Source organism: Lipotes vexillifer, unplaced genomic scaffold (genome assembly GCF_000442215.2).
Source record: "Lipotes vexillifer unplaced genomic scaffold, Lipotes_vexillifer_v1.1 scaffold15, whole genome shotgun sequence".
NCBI classification, from domain to species: domain Eukaryota; kingdom Metazoa; phylum Chordata; class Mammalia; order Artiodactyla; family Lipotidae; genus Lipotes; species Lipotes vexillifer.
Window position 1 is genome coordinate 1,291,447 of NW_006784589.1, and position 12,531 is coordinate 1,303,977.

Below are 12,531 nucleotides of genomic sequence, written 5' to 3' on the forward strand. Positions count from 1 at the left end.
GTTCTTAAAGTAGCGGGGAAAGGCGGGCGGGTTGGGACCACCTTCAATACAGGCCGCCGGCGGTATCATGGCGACCCGGAACGCCCCTCCCCAAGGTGAGCGGCCGCGGCCCGAAGTAGTATCTTAGAGACGGCTCACAGCTCTCGACCTTGGCTCGGGGGTGCGTCTTCCTTCCCCTGTCCCAGGGTTCCTGGGGGCTCTGTTTGCTTGAGGCAACCCTTTGAGCACCCACTTCGGACTAGCCTCGCTCTCCCCTCTAGGACCCTCGCCCTCAACACAGCCCCACCTCCTGCCTTACCTTCACCTCCGGCCGTTCCTGTCCGTCTTCTAACGTTTTTTGGTGGTTGTTTTTTTTAAAGTCTTGGTTTTGAAATAATTTCTTCTTGTCGGGCCTCTAACCGGTTCCGTCAGTGGAGGACCCCCCTTCTTTCTCCCACTGATGAAAACGGACCCTGCACTGACCCTGAACCTGAGATTTGGGGGTGACCTTTCATGCTGTGAAACTATGAACTGACCCGCTGAGATTGGGGGGAGACCCTGCTGTGAAACTCTGACCTGTCCCTACTGAGATTTGGGGTGCGGGGGTGACCCCTCTGCTGCGTAACTGACGTTGCCCCGGCACCCAGGCCGGTCTCTGGGTCTTTGAAAAGGAGATGCGTGGCCCTTTACTCTCAAGGCCCTAGTCTCAGGGATTGGGTTTAAGAAACTTTGTTTCCATCTGGGCGTTTTTAGCTGTATGCCAAATGTAACAGTGAGTTGTAACAGATGAAAATGTACAGGGCATTTTTAACTTTCGGTTGACTGTAAATTTGTTGCTTTCATTTTTTGCTTTGAAGAATATGAAAGTGATGATGACTCGTACGAAGTGTTGGATTTAACTGAGTATGCAAGAAGACACCACTGGTGGAATCGAGTGTTTGGCCACAGTTCCGGACCTATGGTAGAAAAATACTCAGTAGCCACCCAGATTGTAATGGGTGGAGTGAGTGGCTGGTGAGAAAAACATCTTTTTTTGTTAAATTTCATTGGGAGCCTGACTACTGCCCTTTTGTATCTGGGCCAATAATGTGCTCAGTCAGTGGCTTTACACTGTTAATCCCAGAAGAGCTGTACCTTGAGGCTTTTCTCTGTGTTATGATTAGTGTAATCAACACTCAAGAGACCGTTGGGTTTTGGTGATCATCCTCCGCCATCCTCCACTGTTCCCTCCTCACCCTTCCTTTGATTCTTTGTATATTTTCGCCCATTTCAGATTTCGCAGATATAGTGAATCTGATTCAGTGACAGTGGGTAAGGAGGGAAAAATATAGAAGGCTTAATTATATGTAAATAATTTTTACTTGTTCAGTGCTAACAACCGGAAAACCCTGTGAGAATTCCCGCAGTAAAACTGGTCTCCAGGATTATGAGCCCTGTGGAGAGCAGTGTAAAATTCTCAGTAAAAAGTACGATTATGATACAGATGATTCTAATTTGGATTATGATAATACTTTGAAGAAGAGTTGTAGATTGGGTCTTGGTTGGAATTAAAGGACTGATTGCTTGCTCAGTAATAATACTGTGGAGTACATTAAGGGGGAGAGGTTAATAAGCATTAACCTAACCAGTTAACATTTCAGATCACATGATTATATAATTGCTACTGTAGATATAATTCTGTTATTCTTAGACTAAAAGATTAGCCAAATAACAAGGCTCAGAAACAAGTCTGACTCTTTATTTTGAAAATGTTCATGACCCTAGAGAATTTCTGAAGTTAGTGTATGTGCTTAACTTGTGAGTAATCATTTATTTCTTAGATTCTAAGTTAAATTCATCTTACATTAATTTAAATATTTACATATTTAAACTCTGAGTATAAAATGATTTTTTTGCTTTGCGTTTTACTTGCACCTTGGAACAATGGTGCACTCTTTTATGCCTTTTTAAAATAAATGCCATTTTATGGTAGAAACACTCACTGTGAAGATTCTGTGATAAAGAGGTGCAGTATTTATTCGTGATGTGTACTTATTAGTGCTGCTTATGAAAAAAGCCTGCAGTTAGAGCGATGCCTGGTCAGAGCCCTGGTTATTCAGATGATTTTTCACAGGCCAGTGGTACCTTGATGCCCACAATTCAGGGCCTGGCCTTCTGCTTAAATAAGCTCACAATTTGGTGCCATGGGTGATGGGTTAATGTGAGTCAAGGCCTAAAGCCCCACCTTAAAAGAGACTAAAAAATAATTGAGCAATAGAATTAAATTGCTGTGTGTTTTCTCCTTGTAGGCTAAGCTTGGTGAGAAGCCCAATGATTGGCAGAAGTTTGCTTGGAAAGCCTAGAGACAGAAGAGGGGAAGTTAGTAGACTCATTTTAGTGGCTCATGCCGTCAAGCAAAGGATAGACATGCTTGTGGAGCACATTCCCCAGGATACTGTTAAGACCTGGCTACTGCTTGCCTCCTCTCTTCCCTTTTCTGAGTCTTTGTTGCTATCTCCCCTACTGAGGGACACATATGTTTGAACTGTAGCCAGGTATCAGTCCAGGAGCTGTGTAATAGGACTCTAATTTTATACAGGTGATTTGTTGCAATGACTTTAGATTCAGTGTAATAAATTTTTGGAATTTTCTTAGGGTATGAAACTGATGTACTGTTGTGGCATACATTAAGGAGGAATGGTTAATAGATGTTAACTTAACCAGTTAATAATTCAGACCAATTCAGGACATGAATGGGAAACTGAGGAGATTATGTTTAGCTGTAGGTTCTTGATCATAATAAGAAATTAAAACTGATAGCAGGATGGGTGGCTGCTAGGCGAGATGGGAGGTGTGAAGATTAGCTAGAGTATCCTTAGTGTGGTCTGGAAGCAAGGTAGTGATGCCCTTGAAGATGGAAAGAAGACAAAAGACAATCAAATGATGTTTTGGCGATACTCGAGTATATACAATTGGCCGTCAGTTGGACCCCAAAGGCAATGAAGAAGGCAGCCTGAGATGAGCATGAGGTAACAAGCCTAGAGAATGGTGCAGTCACTTACAAATTGGGACCTTAGCAACAGCTGGTTTGGTTGGACAGATGTTTGCTTTGGGACATTTTGAATATGTGGTTCTGGGTGGCAGGAGAAGCTCATCATTTAATTGGAAATGTAAATTTTCCATTTATGAAGGTGTATGTGTATTAGTTTCCTAAGGCTGTTGTAACAAAGTACCACAACTAGGTAGCTTAAAATGAGAGAAACTTATTCTCTCACAGGTCTGGAGGCTAGAAATTTGAAAGGTGTCAACAGGGTTGGTTCCTTCCTGGAGGCTCAGGGAGAATTTGTTCCCTGCTTCTCTCCTGTCTTCTGGTGGTTGCCAGCAATCCCTGGCATTCCTTGACTTGTAGACATATCACTCCAATTCTGCCTCTGTCGTCACATGGCTGTCTTCCCTCTGTGTATCTCTATGAAACATTAGATTTGGGGCCCACCCAACTCCAGTATAGCCTCATCTGAACTAACTACATCTACAATGAGCTTATTCCAAATAAGGTCCCATTCTGAGGTTCTAGGAAGGACATGGATTTCGGGGGTGACACTCTTCAACCCAGTACAGAAGGCTGGAGTTGGAAATCTGAGATTCTTTTGCATATACTGGGTCTGGAATACTTAGGGAATAATGAGCTCGCTGAAGGAGAGAATCAAAAAAGAAGTATGGGTTGACATCCTTACAGGATAGATGAGACAAAACAGGTTTAATATAGAGATAGGAATAGATAAAGAAGCCATGAGAAATAAGGGCTGAAGTATAGTCATGAAGGTGGAACTCCAGCTGGACCTTAAAGGGTAGGAAAGTTTTAGATAGGTAGAGCTAGGTAGAAACCCCTAGAAACAGGGAGGTTAATAGCTTGAGCAACAGTGGTGACATATTTGGAAACTGATTGGGTTGGAGCAGAAGGTTTGGGTAGAGTGAGAGTCGGCCAGGTGTGTGGAACATCTTGAGTGTATTAAAAAACAAAACAAAACAAAACTAAGCACTTTTATTATGAGGAATTTCAACTTAATACAAGTATAGAAGGAAGAGTATAACGAACCCCTGAGTACTCAACGTTCAGTTTCAGTAGCCAGTCTTTTTCCTGTAAATTCCCCTCTTCTTCTCTCCATCCCTTATTTTGAAGAACATCTCAGACAATTTAGATTATGCACTTTTGACTAGTCTATATAACTGACGGGAAACATTGTGGGATTCTGAGCGGGTAAGGGGCATGATCAAAAGAACTGGCAACACATTAAGATTTTATTAGGAAAGCAGTGAAAAGTAGAAGGGAGAGAGTTTAGTACATCATTGATTGTTCTCATCCTTTGTCATTTCTTCCATTAAAGGTGTGCGGGATTTTTGTTCCAGAAAGTTGGAAAACTTGCAGCAACTGCAGTAGGTGGTGGCTTTCTTCTCCTTCAGGTATGTCAGAGCTTTTGGTCCTTGCCTCTGCTTACATATGTAGCCCTTAGGAACAGAGAAAGTCAAGTTTAGCCATTTCACTCCTGTCCATTTTAATAGAAGATGGAATTTCTCTTTTAGGCATCAGTTTATGGAAAAACTAAAATGAGTTTTGAAAGCTGGCATCTGTCATGAAAAGCATCAATTTAAATACTTCTGAGGTTTTTTAAGCATAGTTTGATCCCAGCTATTAAAAACACAACTGTTAAAATTTGAGGTATCTCATTTTTTGTTATTTACCTAAATTTTCCTTGAAGCATCTCCCTGGAAAAATAAACATTTCATCAGTAGCATAACCTGTTCATGCTGACCATTTAAAACATATATTTAAAATTCACACACACTCTCAAGAACCTGCTGTATAAAATATAAATAAAATATAATTCAAAAATTCAAAAAAAATTCACACGCACTCTCATACACAATATATAAAATTCAAGAAGTCTCTTTCCTGTTTCCTAGCCAGTTTTCCTTCCTAGGGGAAAATGCTGTTAGCAATTTCTAACATGTTTTTTAAAACTAGGGAACCATAGTAATATAGAAAGTGGAAAATTGGGTTTAAAAAATCATTCATAATCCTATTTCTTAGGCAAGTGGATTTGAAGTTTTAGTCTTGTTCATGTTCCTCTAAGTATAAGGTTCAAAAATGCTTTGCTGTTAGAGGATGTTTATCAGGATATTATCTGGCATTCATGTCTGTTTGGCATATATTTTCCCCAAAATATCATTCCCTGAAGATCAAATATAGTAAATCCTAAAATTGAAAATTTCTGGGAATGAATGTTAGCAACAATTTTAAAGATACAGAAATCCGTCAGATTTTAAAAATGATTGATGGTCATAGCAACCAAAATCTGAGTTCAGCACCTAAGCCATTGATCATGTAATAACCAGTGTCATTGCCTGAAGTACAAAGGGACTGGATTCATATGTGTTAAGCACAGATTTTAAGTTGTTTACTAAGCAGTTTAAATATGTACATGTATATATATATATATATATTTTTTTTTTTTTTCTGTTGGTGGTATTATTAGGGGTAAATGCTTATGACTTGTGGTAAGAGGTAAAAAGGAATATGGTTTGTATCTAAATTTAGTCCTTTGGATGAATATGCCAGTATTTGTACAAAGGAGAATTTTATTTAAGCTGATTTTTGACTTGGGTTTATATAGAACCAAGAATTAAGATATTTATATAGTTATCAAGAATCAAGATCGTGAATTCTATAGCTATTTTGAAAACTCAGTTGTCATTTCTGTTTAGTGGAAAAGGGTACTGGACCAAAGCAGAGTTCCCTAAAATGTTAACAGATAGAATTATACATTTCAGTGTACTCTGCATGTCAGTTTTTCAGAAGTCCGTTTCAGTCCACTTGGTATGTACCCTTCAAACCCACGTTTTGCTCTTGCCACCTTCTACTTCGTGTCTAGTCCACATATTGTTTGAAGTCACTGATTAGAAGAGCATGAGACCTGTCAGCATCAAACCAATTTTTCCCACAAATATGACTTACCTTGAAAACTCAGTAGAAGGAAACAAAGAAGAAAAAAGAAACAAATGGCATTTAGGCTAATTACCTATTATTTAGTCTCGCTTCCATATTTTTATTAAAGATAAATATTAGTTTGCTGACAACTTAAAGCTTTCCTAGTAACTCAGGTGTTTTCCAGTAGATATTTACCACACTGCCATCTTAAAACAGACAGTGGTATATAAATCTTTTAAATTTATTTATTTCTTTTTTTGAGTTTTACATGCCCATAATTCAGAGGGTCAAGTACATGTATAATGCTTAATACAGATTAGGGTAGTTCTTTGCCTCCCTCGCTACCTCCCCATTTTTCCCTCCCTTGAGGTAACCAATTTGAACTACTAGCTGATTCTTAAGGTATTTATTTCGTTTTTCCTAAACAAGTGAATTGGACATTTCTTTATCTTTCAGTTTGAGGTATTAACTGTTAGCTTCCTGTTATGGAATATGGGAATTGAGCTATGACGTATTGAACTTCTGTGTGCCCCAACCCCCCAACCCCCACATCATCTGAGTATTGTTATTTCATAATTGTATTAGATCATTACCTGGAGTTCACTGAGCTCTAGAATCTGTAAAGTAATGTCTTTAACCATGTTCAGGAAGGTTTTGACCATTATTTCTTTAAATATTTTCTCCTATTCTTCTCCTTCTGAACATGACTCTGATTGATGAATGTTGAGCTCTTTGATAATGTTCTGAGGTTTTGTTCATCTAGTTTTTCAGTCTTTTTTTCCAGATTGTGTAATTTCTAGTGATCTAGCTTCAGTTTCACTGACTCTCTGTCATCTACCTTCTGCCGTTAAGGCTATCCAGTGAATTTATTTCAGATACTGTATTTTCCAATTCTAGAATTTTCATTTGGTTCTTTTTATATTTTCTATATCTCTGATGAGATTTCTTATCTTTTCATTGATTACAACTGTAGTTTCCTTTACCTCATTGAGCATAGTTACAGTACTGCTTTAAAGTCCTGTAAATTTCAATATCTGGGTCATCTCAGAGTTGGCATCTGTTGATTTTCTTTTGCGACTAGGCCACATTTTCTTGTTTTATCATATCAAATAACTTTGTATTTTATCCCTGGGCATTAGGAATGTTACATCATGGAGAATCTGGATTCTGTTTTATTCCTCTGAAGTTTGTTAATGTTTTGATTTTAGTAGGCAGTTAACTTGGTTAGACTCAAATTGCAAACTCCATTTCACCTGTGGTGGATAGTGGCTCAAATCTCAGTTTATTATTCTTTACTTTTATTTGTATTTTTTTTTTGCGGTACGCGGGCCTCTCACTGTTGTGGCCTCTCCCGTTGCGGAGCACAGGCTCCGGACGTGCAGGCTCAGCGGCCATGGCTCACGGGCCCAGCCGCTCCGTGGCATCTGGGATCTTCCCAGACCGGGGCACGAACCCGTGTCCCCTGCATCAGCAGGCAGACTCTCAACCACTGCGCCACCAGGGAAGCCCTCAGTTTATTTATTTTTTAAGCCTTGGCCAGAGTGCTTCATTATGCCCCATGAATGTGTGGTTCAGAACTTGGGTAGAGTTTACACATAGAATTTGGGGCTCCCCTTCTCCAGCTGTGTCCTTTCTGGCAGCTGTTATTGTCCTGGGCTCTGCCCTCTGGTTCTTCAGGCCAGAAAGGTGGCATGTTTTCTATTGAACTTTTAGCCACCCTGCAACTGCATCTTATCCTCAGGATAAAGCCAAAAAAATGGGCAACTTACCTTACATTGGTCTCTTCCTACAAGTTTCACCTCCTCTTCAAAATCTGCTTCCTTTTGTTAATTCTGGAGCCCTTGTGTTTTAACCAGGGTTTACAGGCGCTGTCTGTGGGAGGGACCTTAAGGTTCATCATCCCCTCCATGTCTGTGACCCAAATTGCCATGTCAGGTATTGCCAGGAAAAGCTTTCACTTGCCATTTGGTTTCATTACCACTCTGTTTTGCTGAGGCTAGAGTTAGAAGTGATAGAAGGTGAGTAAATATAGGGATAAATGCAGATAAATAGATTCTTCTATGGAGTCATTCACAGTGAAAATGGAACCTAAGATTCCCAGCCTATTTATATAAAATCAGATATTTTTATTTTTTGAAGTATTTTATGTGTGGTTCATATTTAAAGTGATGTATTAAAAGATTACAAAGAAAGCATAAGCTTGGTAGAAGTGATTTATAATGGTATACAAGGCTCAATTGTTTACTACTCATGTGATTCTTTATATGTTGATTGTATTATTCGGAGGGACTACCTTTACTGACTTAACACACACACTGTTGTTCCTGCTCAGATTTTGCAGTGTCTCAGTAGCACCATATGAGAGTTTTTCTTAGGGGTAGTAGGCATTTAGCTGTAGTTTTATTAAAAGGATTTATGGCATGAAGGTTGTTTAGAGCATATTTTCTTTTATATTTCACTTTCAAAAGCAATTACCAGAAAGTATTCTTAATTTGACTGAAGAGTCAGAGTTAGTGAAGAGCCTTTATCAAGCTACTTTAGTGACCTAGTAGCTGATTGGCTACTGATCTCTTATAATTAAACATCTCTTTAATTAAAGGTACTTTTTTTATTAGCTATATAATTTCAATAGTCTCTGTGCCTTTTTAGCTAATTCTCAAATTCCAAAAATTATGATAGGATTATAGAATAGTTATAATACAATTTTTGGAATCTTTTCCCATTAAGTACTATACTTCTCTTAACATAGTGTTCATCACATCTAAGTAATTATTTATGCTTAAGTCTGTTTTCCCTGATGGACCATAAGCTCTCTGAGGGTGGGGACCTATGTCTCCCTTGTTCTTGGCCACAGCTTGGAGACCTAGAACAGTGCTTGGCACAGAATAGGCACTCACTGTCTGTTAATGAATAAATTAGTGGATAAATTGTGACTTCTTACCCATAAGCTTCATACATTTCTTGAAATCTAAATGTTCATATATCGTATTAGCAACCTAGTTGGTTTAGAATTAACCATTTTTATCACATTTTTGCAGATTGCCAGTCACAGTGGCTATGTGCAGATCGACTGGAAGAGAGTTGAAAAAGATGTAAACAAAGCAAAAAGACAGATTAAGAAACGAGCAAATAAGGCAGCACCTGAAATCAACAATATAATAGAAGAAGTAAGACAATGTACATTTCTGGCTCCTTTTTTTTTTTTTTAATGAATCTCAGTAGAAAATGTGACTAGGGATTATCTTCTTTAAAAAAAAATTGGTGTTTCTGGTCATATCTAGAGTGTTAAGTAAAATTTGGGATCAAGCCACCATTTAAATCACTCATTATTTTTTTTACTTGTTAACTAAAACTACCTTTTTCTTTTTTTTTTGAAGTGGAATAGTTTGAAAATGTATATATTTATTTTATTAATATATATATTAGTTTTATTCATGTTTTTATGTGAATTTTGCCTATTTTCTTCTTATATCCTGTTTAGAATTGAATTGAATGCTCCTTTGCCTTTATTTTAATTCTGTCCTTTTACTTCCCCCAACTTTTATTTTGAAAAATTTCAGATTGGTTGAAAAGTTGAAAGACCAAAACAGTGAATACCCAAATACCCTTCACCTATTCATCAAATTGTTCACGTTTCACCACATTTGCTGGTGTGTGTGTGTGTGTGTGTGTGTGAGAGTGTGAGTGAGAAATTTTCCCTTTTTTTTGTTTTTTCCCGAACTGTTTAAGACATCAGGTCTTTTTATTCTTAAATACTTCAGCACATACATCCCAAGAGTACGGATATTCTCCTATACTATTACCATTACCCGTATGAATCCCCCCAAACTTAACATGATACAAATAATATTTCCTAATATAGAGTTCATATTACATTTTTTCCACAGAATATCTTTTACATCTTTTCCCCCTGATTAAGAATTACATATTGCATTTGGTTGTCATGTCTCTGAAGTCTGCTTTAATCTTAGATGGTCCTCTCATCTGTTTTTTTGTTTTTGTTTTTCTGTCTTTCATGACACATTTTTGAAACATCTAGGCAGAGTATCGTACAGTCTGGCTTTGTCTGATTGCTTCTTCATGATTTTATTTGGGTTAAACATTTTATCAAGGTGTTATTTTTTTGATCCTGCGCATTTTTTCCTACTGGCTAAGTGAACTGACTGTTCATAAATATCATTGTGCATGCTGTGGGAATTTATTAAATCATCTACGTTAATAACTTGCTGAATGGACCATTTATGCCAGCCCTATAGGGAGATTTCTTTTTACCTGTGAGAATTTTGCTGTCCATATGCCTGTTATCTCAGAAGCAGGAAGTTTACTGGGCCTGGCTGGGGGCTCTAGGCTCCTTCAGTTTGTAACGGACAGCCCTGGCATCTTGCCTGGTTCTTGGCACCTGCAATAGTAGGTACACAAGAATTTTTGCTGAATATTTACTGAATTGAGGAAAACATCTGAAAACGATACTTAGCTCTGGATTTAATAGTTAAGAGTATTTTTAAGAATTTATATCTTTTCTTTTTCTTATTGTGGTAAAATATACATAACATAAAATTTACCATTTTAACTATTTTTAAATGCACAATTCACTGGCATTAAGTACATTCACACTTTCGTGTAACCATTACCACTATCCATTTCCAGAACTTTTTCATCATCCCAAATAGAAACTCTAACCATTAAGCAGTAACTCCCACAATCAACCCCTCTCCCCAGCCCTTGGTAACCTCTGTTCTACTTTCTGTCTTGATGAATTTGACTATTCATATAAGTGGAAATTATAACAACATTGTCCTTTTTTTGTCTGTCTTATTTCACTTACTGTAATGTTTTCAAGATTCATCCATGTTGTAGCACAATTCAGAGTATTTTTCTTTAAACTTTATTTCAGGCAACAGAATTTGTCAAACAGAACATTGTGATATCCAGTGGATTTGTGGGAGGCTTTTTGCTAGGCCTTGCATCTTAAGGATATGAATGTTCTATCACAGTGGAGTCACCTCTGAGAAGAGAAATGGTGGTGACAAGATGGTCTCAGCATTACCCATTGACAGATTCTCCAGGATGACAAGAAACAACTAGCTGGACAGTACCAAACTCACTGCTTAGCATTTTGCCATCTGAAATTTGGCAGACTGGTATCTGCTATAAAACAATCTATATGGTCTGTGTATAATAGTATTCCTGAGCAAAACATGGCTTTCATTATTTTTTAAAAACTTGCATTTGTTTAAAATTTGCCTATAAAACACCACCGTTGGATGTAGATATGGAGAGAGAAAAAAATCTGTTGGCTGTATTCCCCAGTGAAGTATCATCCTCATTTTATTTAAATAAGATGTTCTCCATTGTGCTTTTTAGTATAGTGCCAGTAATTTAAAAATTAGTATTATAGCTTCAACAGTAGGGCTGACTTTTTTTTAAGTATATGTTTGCAATAAACTGAAGAACTGTAATGCCCTTTTATGGAAGGATTTACAAATAATAGAATTATTAAAGTTATTAAACAAATTTAATACCAATTTTTAGGTTGTTTTTTCCTGCAATTCTTACTTTGCTTACTATGTAATAACTGTAGTAAATGCTCTTCTAGGGAAATGCTCTTCTAGGGAAATACTACATGTCTAAAGCTCTTTTTCTTTTTTTCTTCTTTTTCTTTTTTTTCTGTAGTTGTAAAAAAATCTTGTATATAAGCTTCTAATTTTTTTATTCATTTGTTTATCTTGGCAGCCTGGGTAGAATTAAGTATTTTGAGGGTACATATAGTTGGGTCACTGATTCATTTTATTAACTTTGAGTGAACCTTGTTTTTCATTTTAAAAAATCCTAATTATTATTTAGACCCTTTCTTTACAAAGAGGTAAAAATCACCTTAAAATACTTAGTAGTATAGTATGAACTTATTGTCTGAAGAACAGTGATTTTCTATATAATCATGAAACTGTAGTTTAAAGAGAATCATCTCTTTGATCTAGTCTTGAGATGTAAATGCTGAGGCTTTCAGCTTTTTAGGTAGCATTTTATGTTGATCCCAACACTAGGCCAGTTGACTTGTTTCTCAGGGCCGATATCACACTCCCTCAGAGGGTCCTTGGCCTAGAAAAGCTTTTTGTATTGTTTGTTTTGTCCAGAGTTCTACGTTGGAATTGGGAAAAACAGCAGAACAACGTGTGTTGGAATCTTCAGATTGGAAAGACTTTGCAGATACTCAGACTATCTCCTTTTGATAGGAAGTCTCTATAGTATTTTTTGTGTATTGTGAACATAAGACATTTCATGCTTTCAAGATTGTTACCGTCTGTGTGCTTTCATTTTTGCAAGACTCCTTAAAATTGAATGTGGGATTGATCTTCATTTTCTTCCTTTACTCTCAGCGCCTCAGATAAAATGCTAAATAAAACTCAGACTTTCTTCATATGAAGTGATTTTGCTTATAAATACTTAATTTTTCTTCTTTGAGCTTTTCTCTCTTTCTGCCTTGCCTAGCTTTTCATGACTGCAATTAAAAGGGAAAAATATTCTACGTTAGGTAGAACCTGGGCCGTGCTTCTGTGTGCCATATCTGCGTGATACCTTTCATCTGA

At 37.4% G+C, this 12,531-nt stretch overlaps 1 protein-coding gene across 1 annotated transcript; it reads left to right on the forward strand.

Annotated features, from left to right (window-relative positions):
* The first annotated feature begins 27 nt into the window (after nucleotides 1–27).
* Nucleotides 28–11,300, forward strand: FUNDC1 (FUN14 domain containing 1). Its single transcript, XM_007456966.1, has 5 exons — nucleotides 28–95; nucleotides 837–993; nucleotides 4,344–4,419; nucleotides 8,983–9,111; nucleotides 10,839–11,300. Exons 1-5 carry the CDS (start codon nucleotides 68–70, stop codon nucleotides 10,914–10,916), a joined length of 468 nt encoding a protein of 155 aa, XP_007457028.1. The 5' UTR covers nucleotides 28–67; the 3' UTR covers nucleotides 10,917–11,300.
* Nucleotides 11,301–12,531: the final 1,231 nt, after the last annotated feature.

Bases quoted from the DNA above. Each gene is read 5' to 3' on its own strand.
- FUNDC1 (XM_007456966.1), top strand. From the start codon at position 68: ATGGCGACCCGGAACGCCCCTCCCCAAG. The intron at 96-836 runs GTGAGCGGCCGC...TTTGCTTTGAAG, and splicing joins CCGGAACGCCCCTCCCCAAG to AATATGAAAGTGATGATGAC. The intron at 994-4,343 runs GTGAGAAAAACA...CTTCCATTAAAG, and splicing joins ATGGGTGGAGTGAGTGGCTG to GTGTGCGGGATTTTTGTTCC.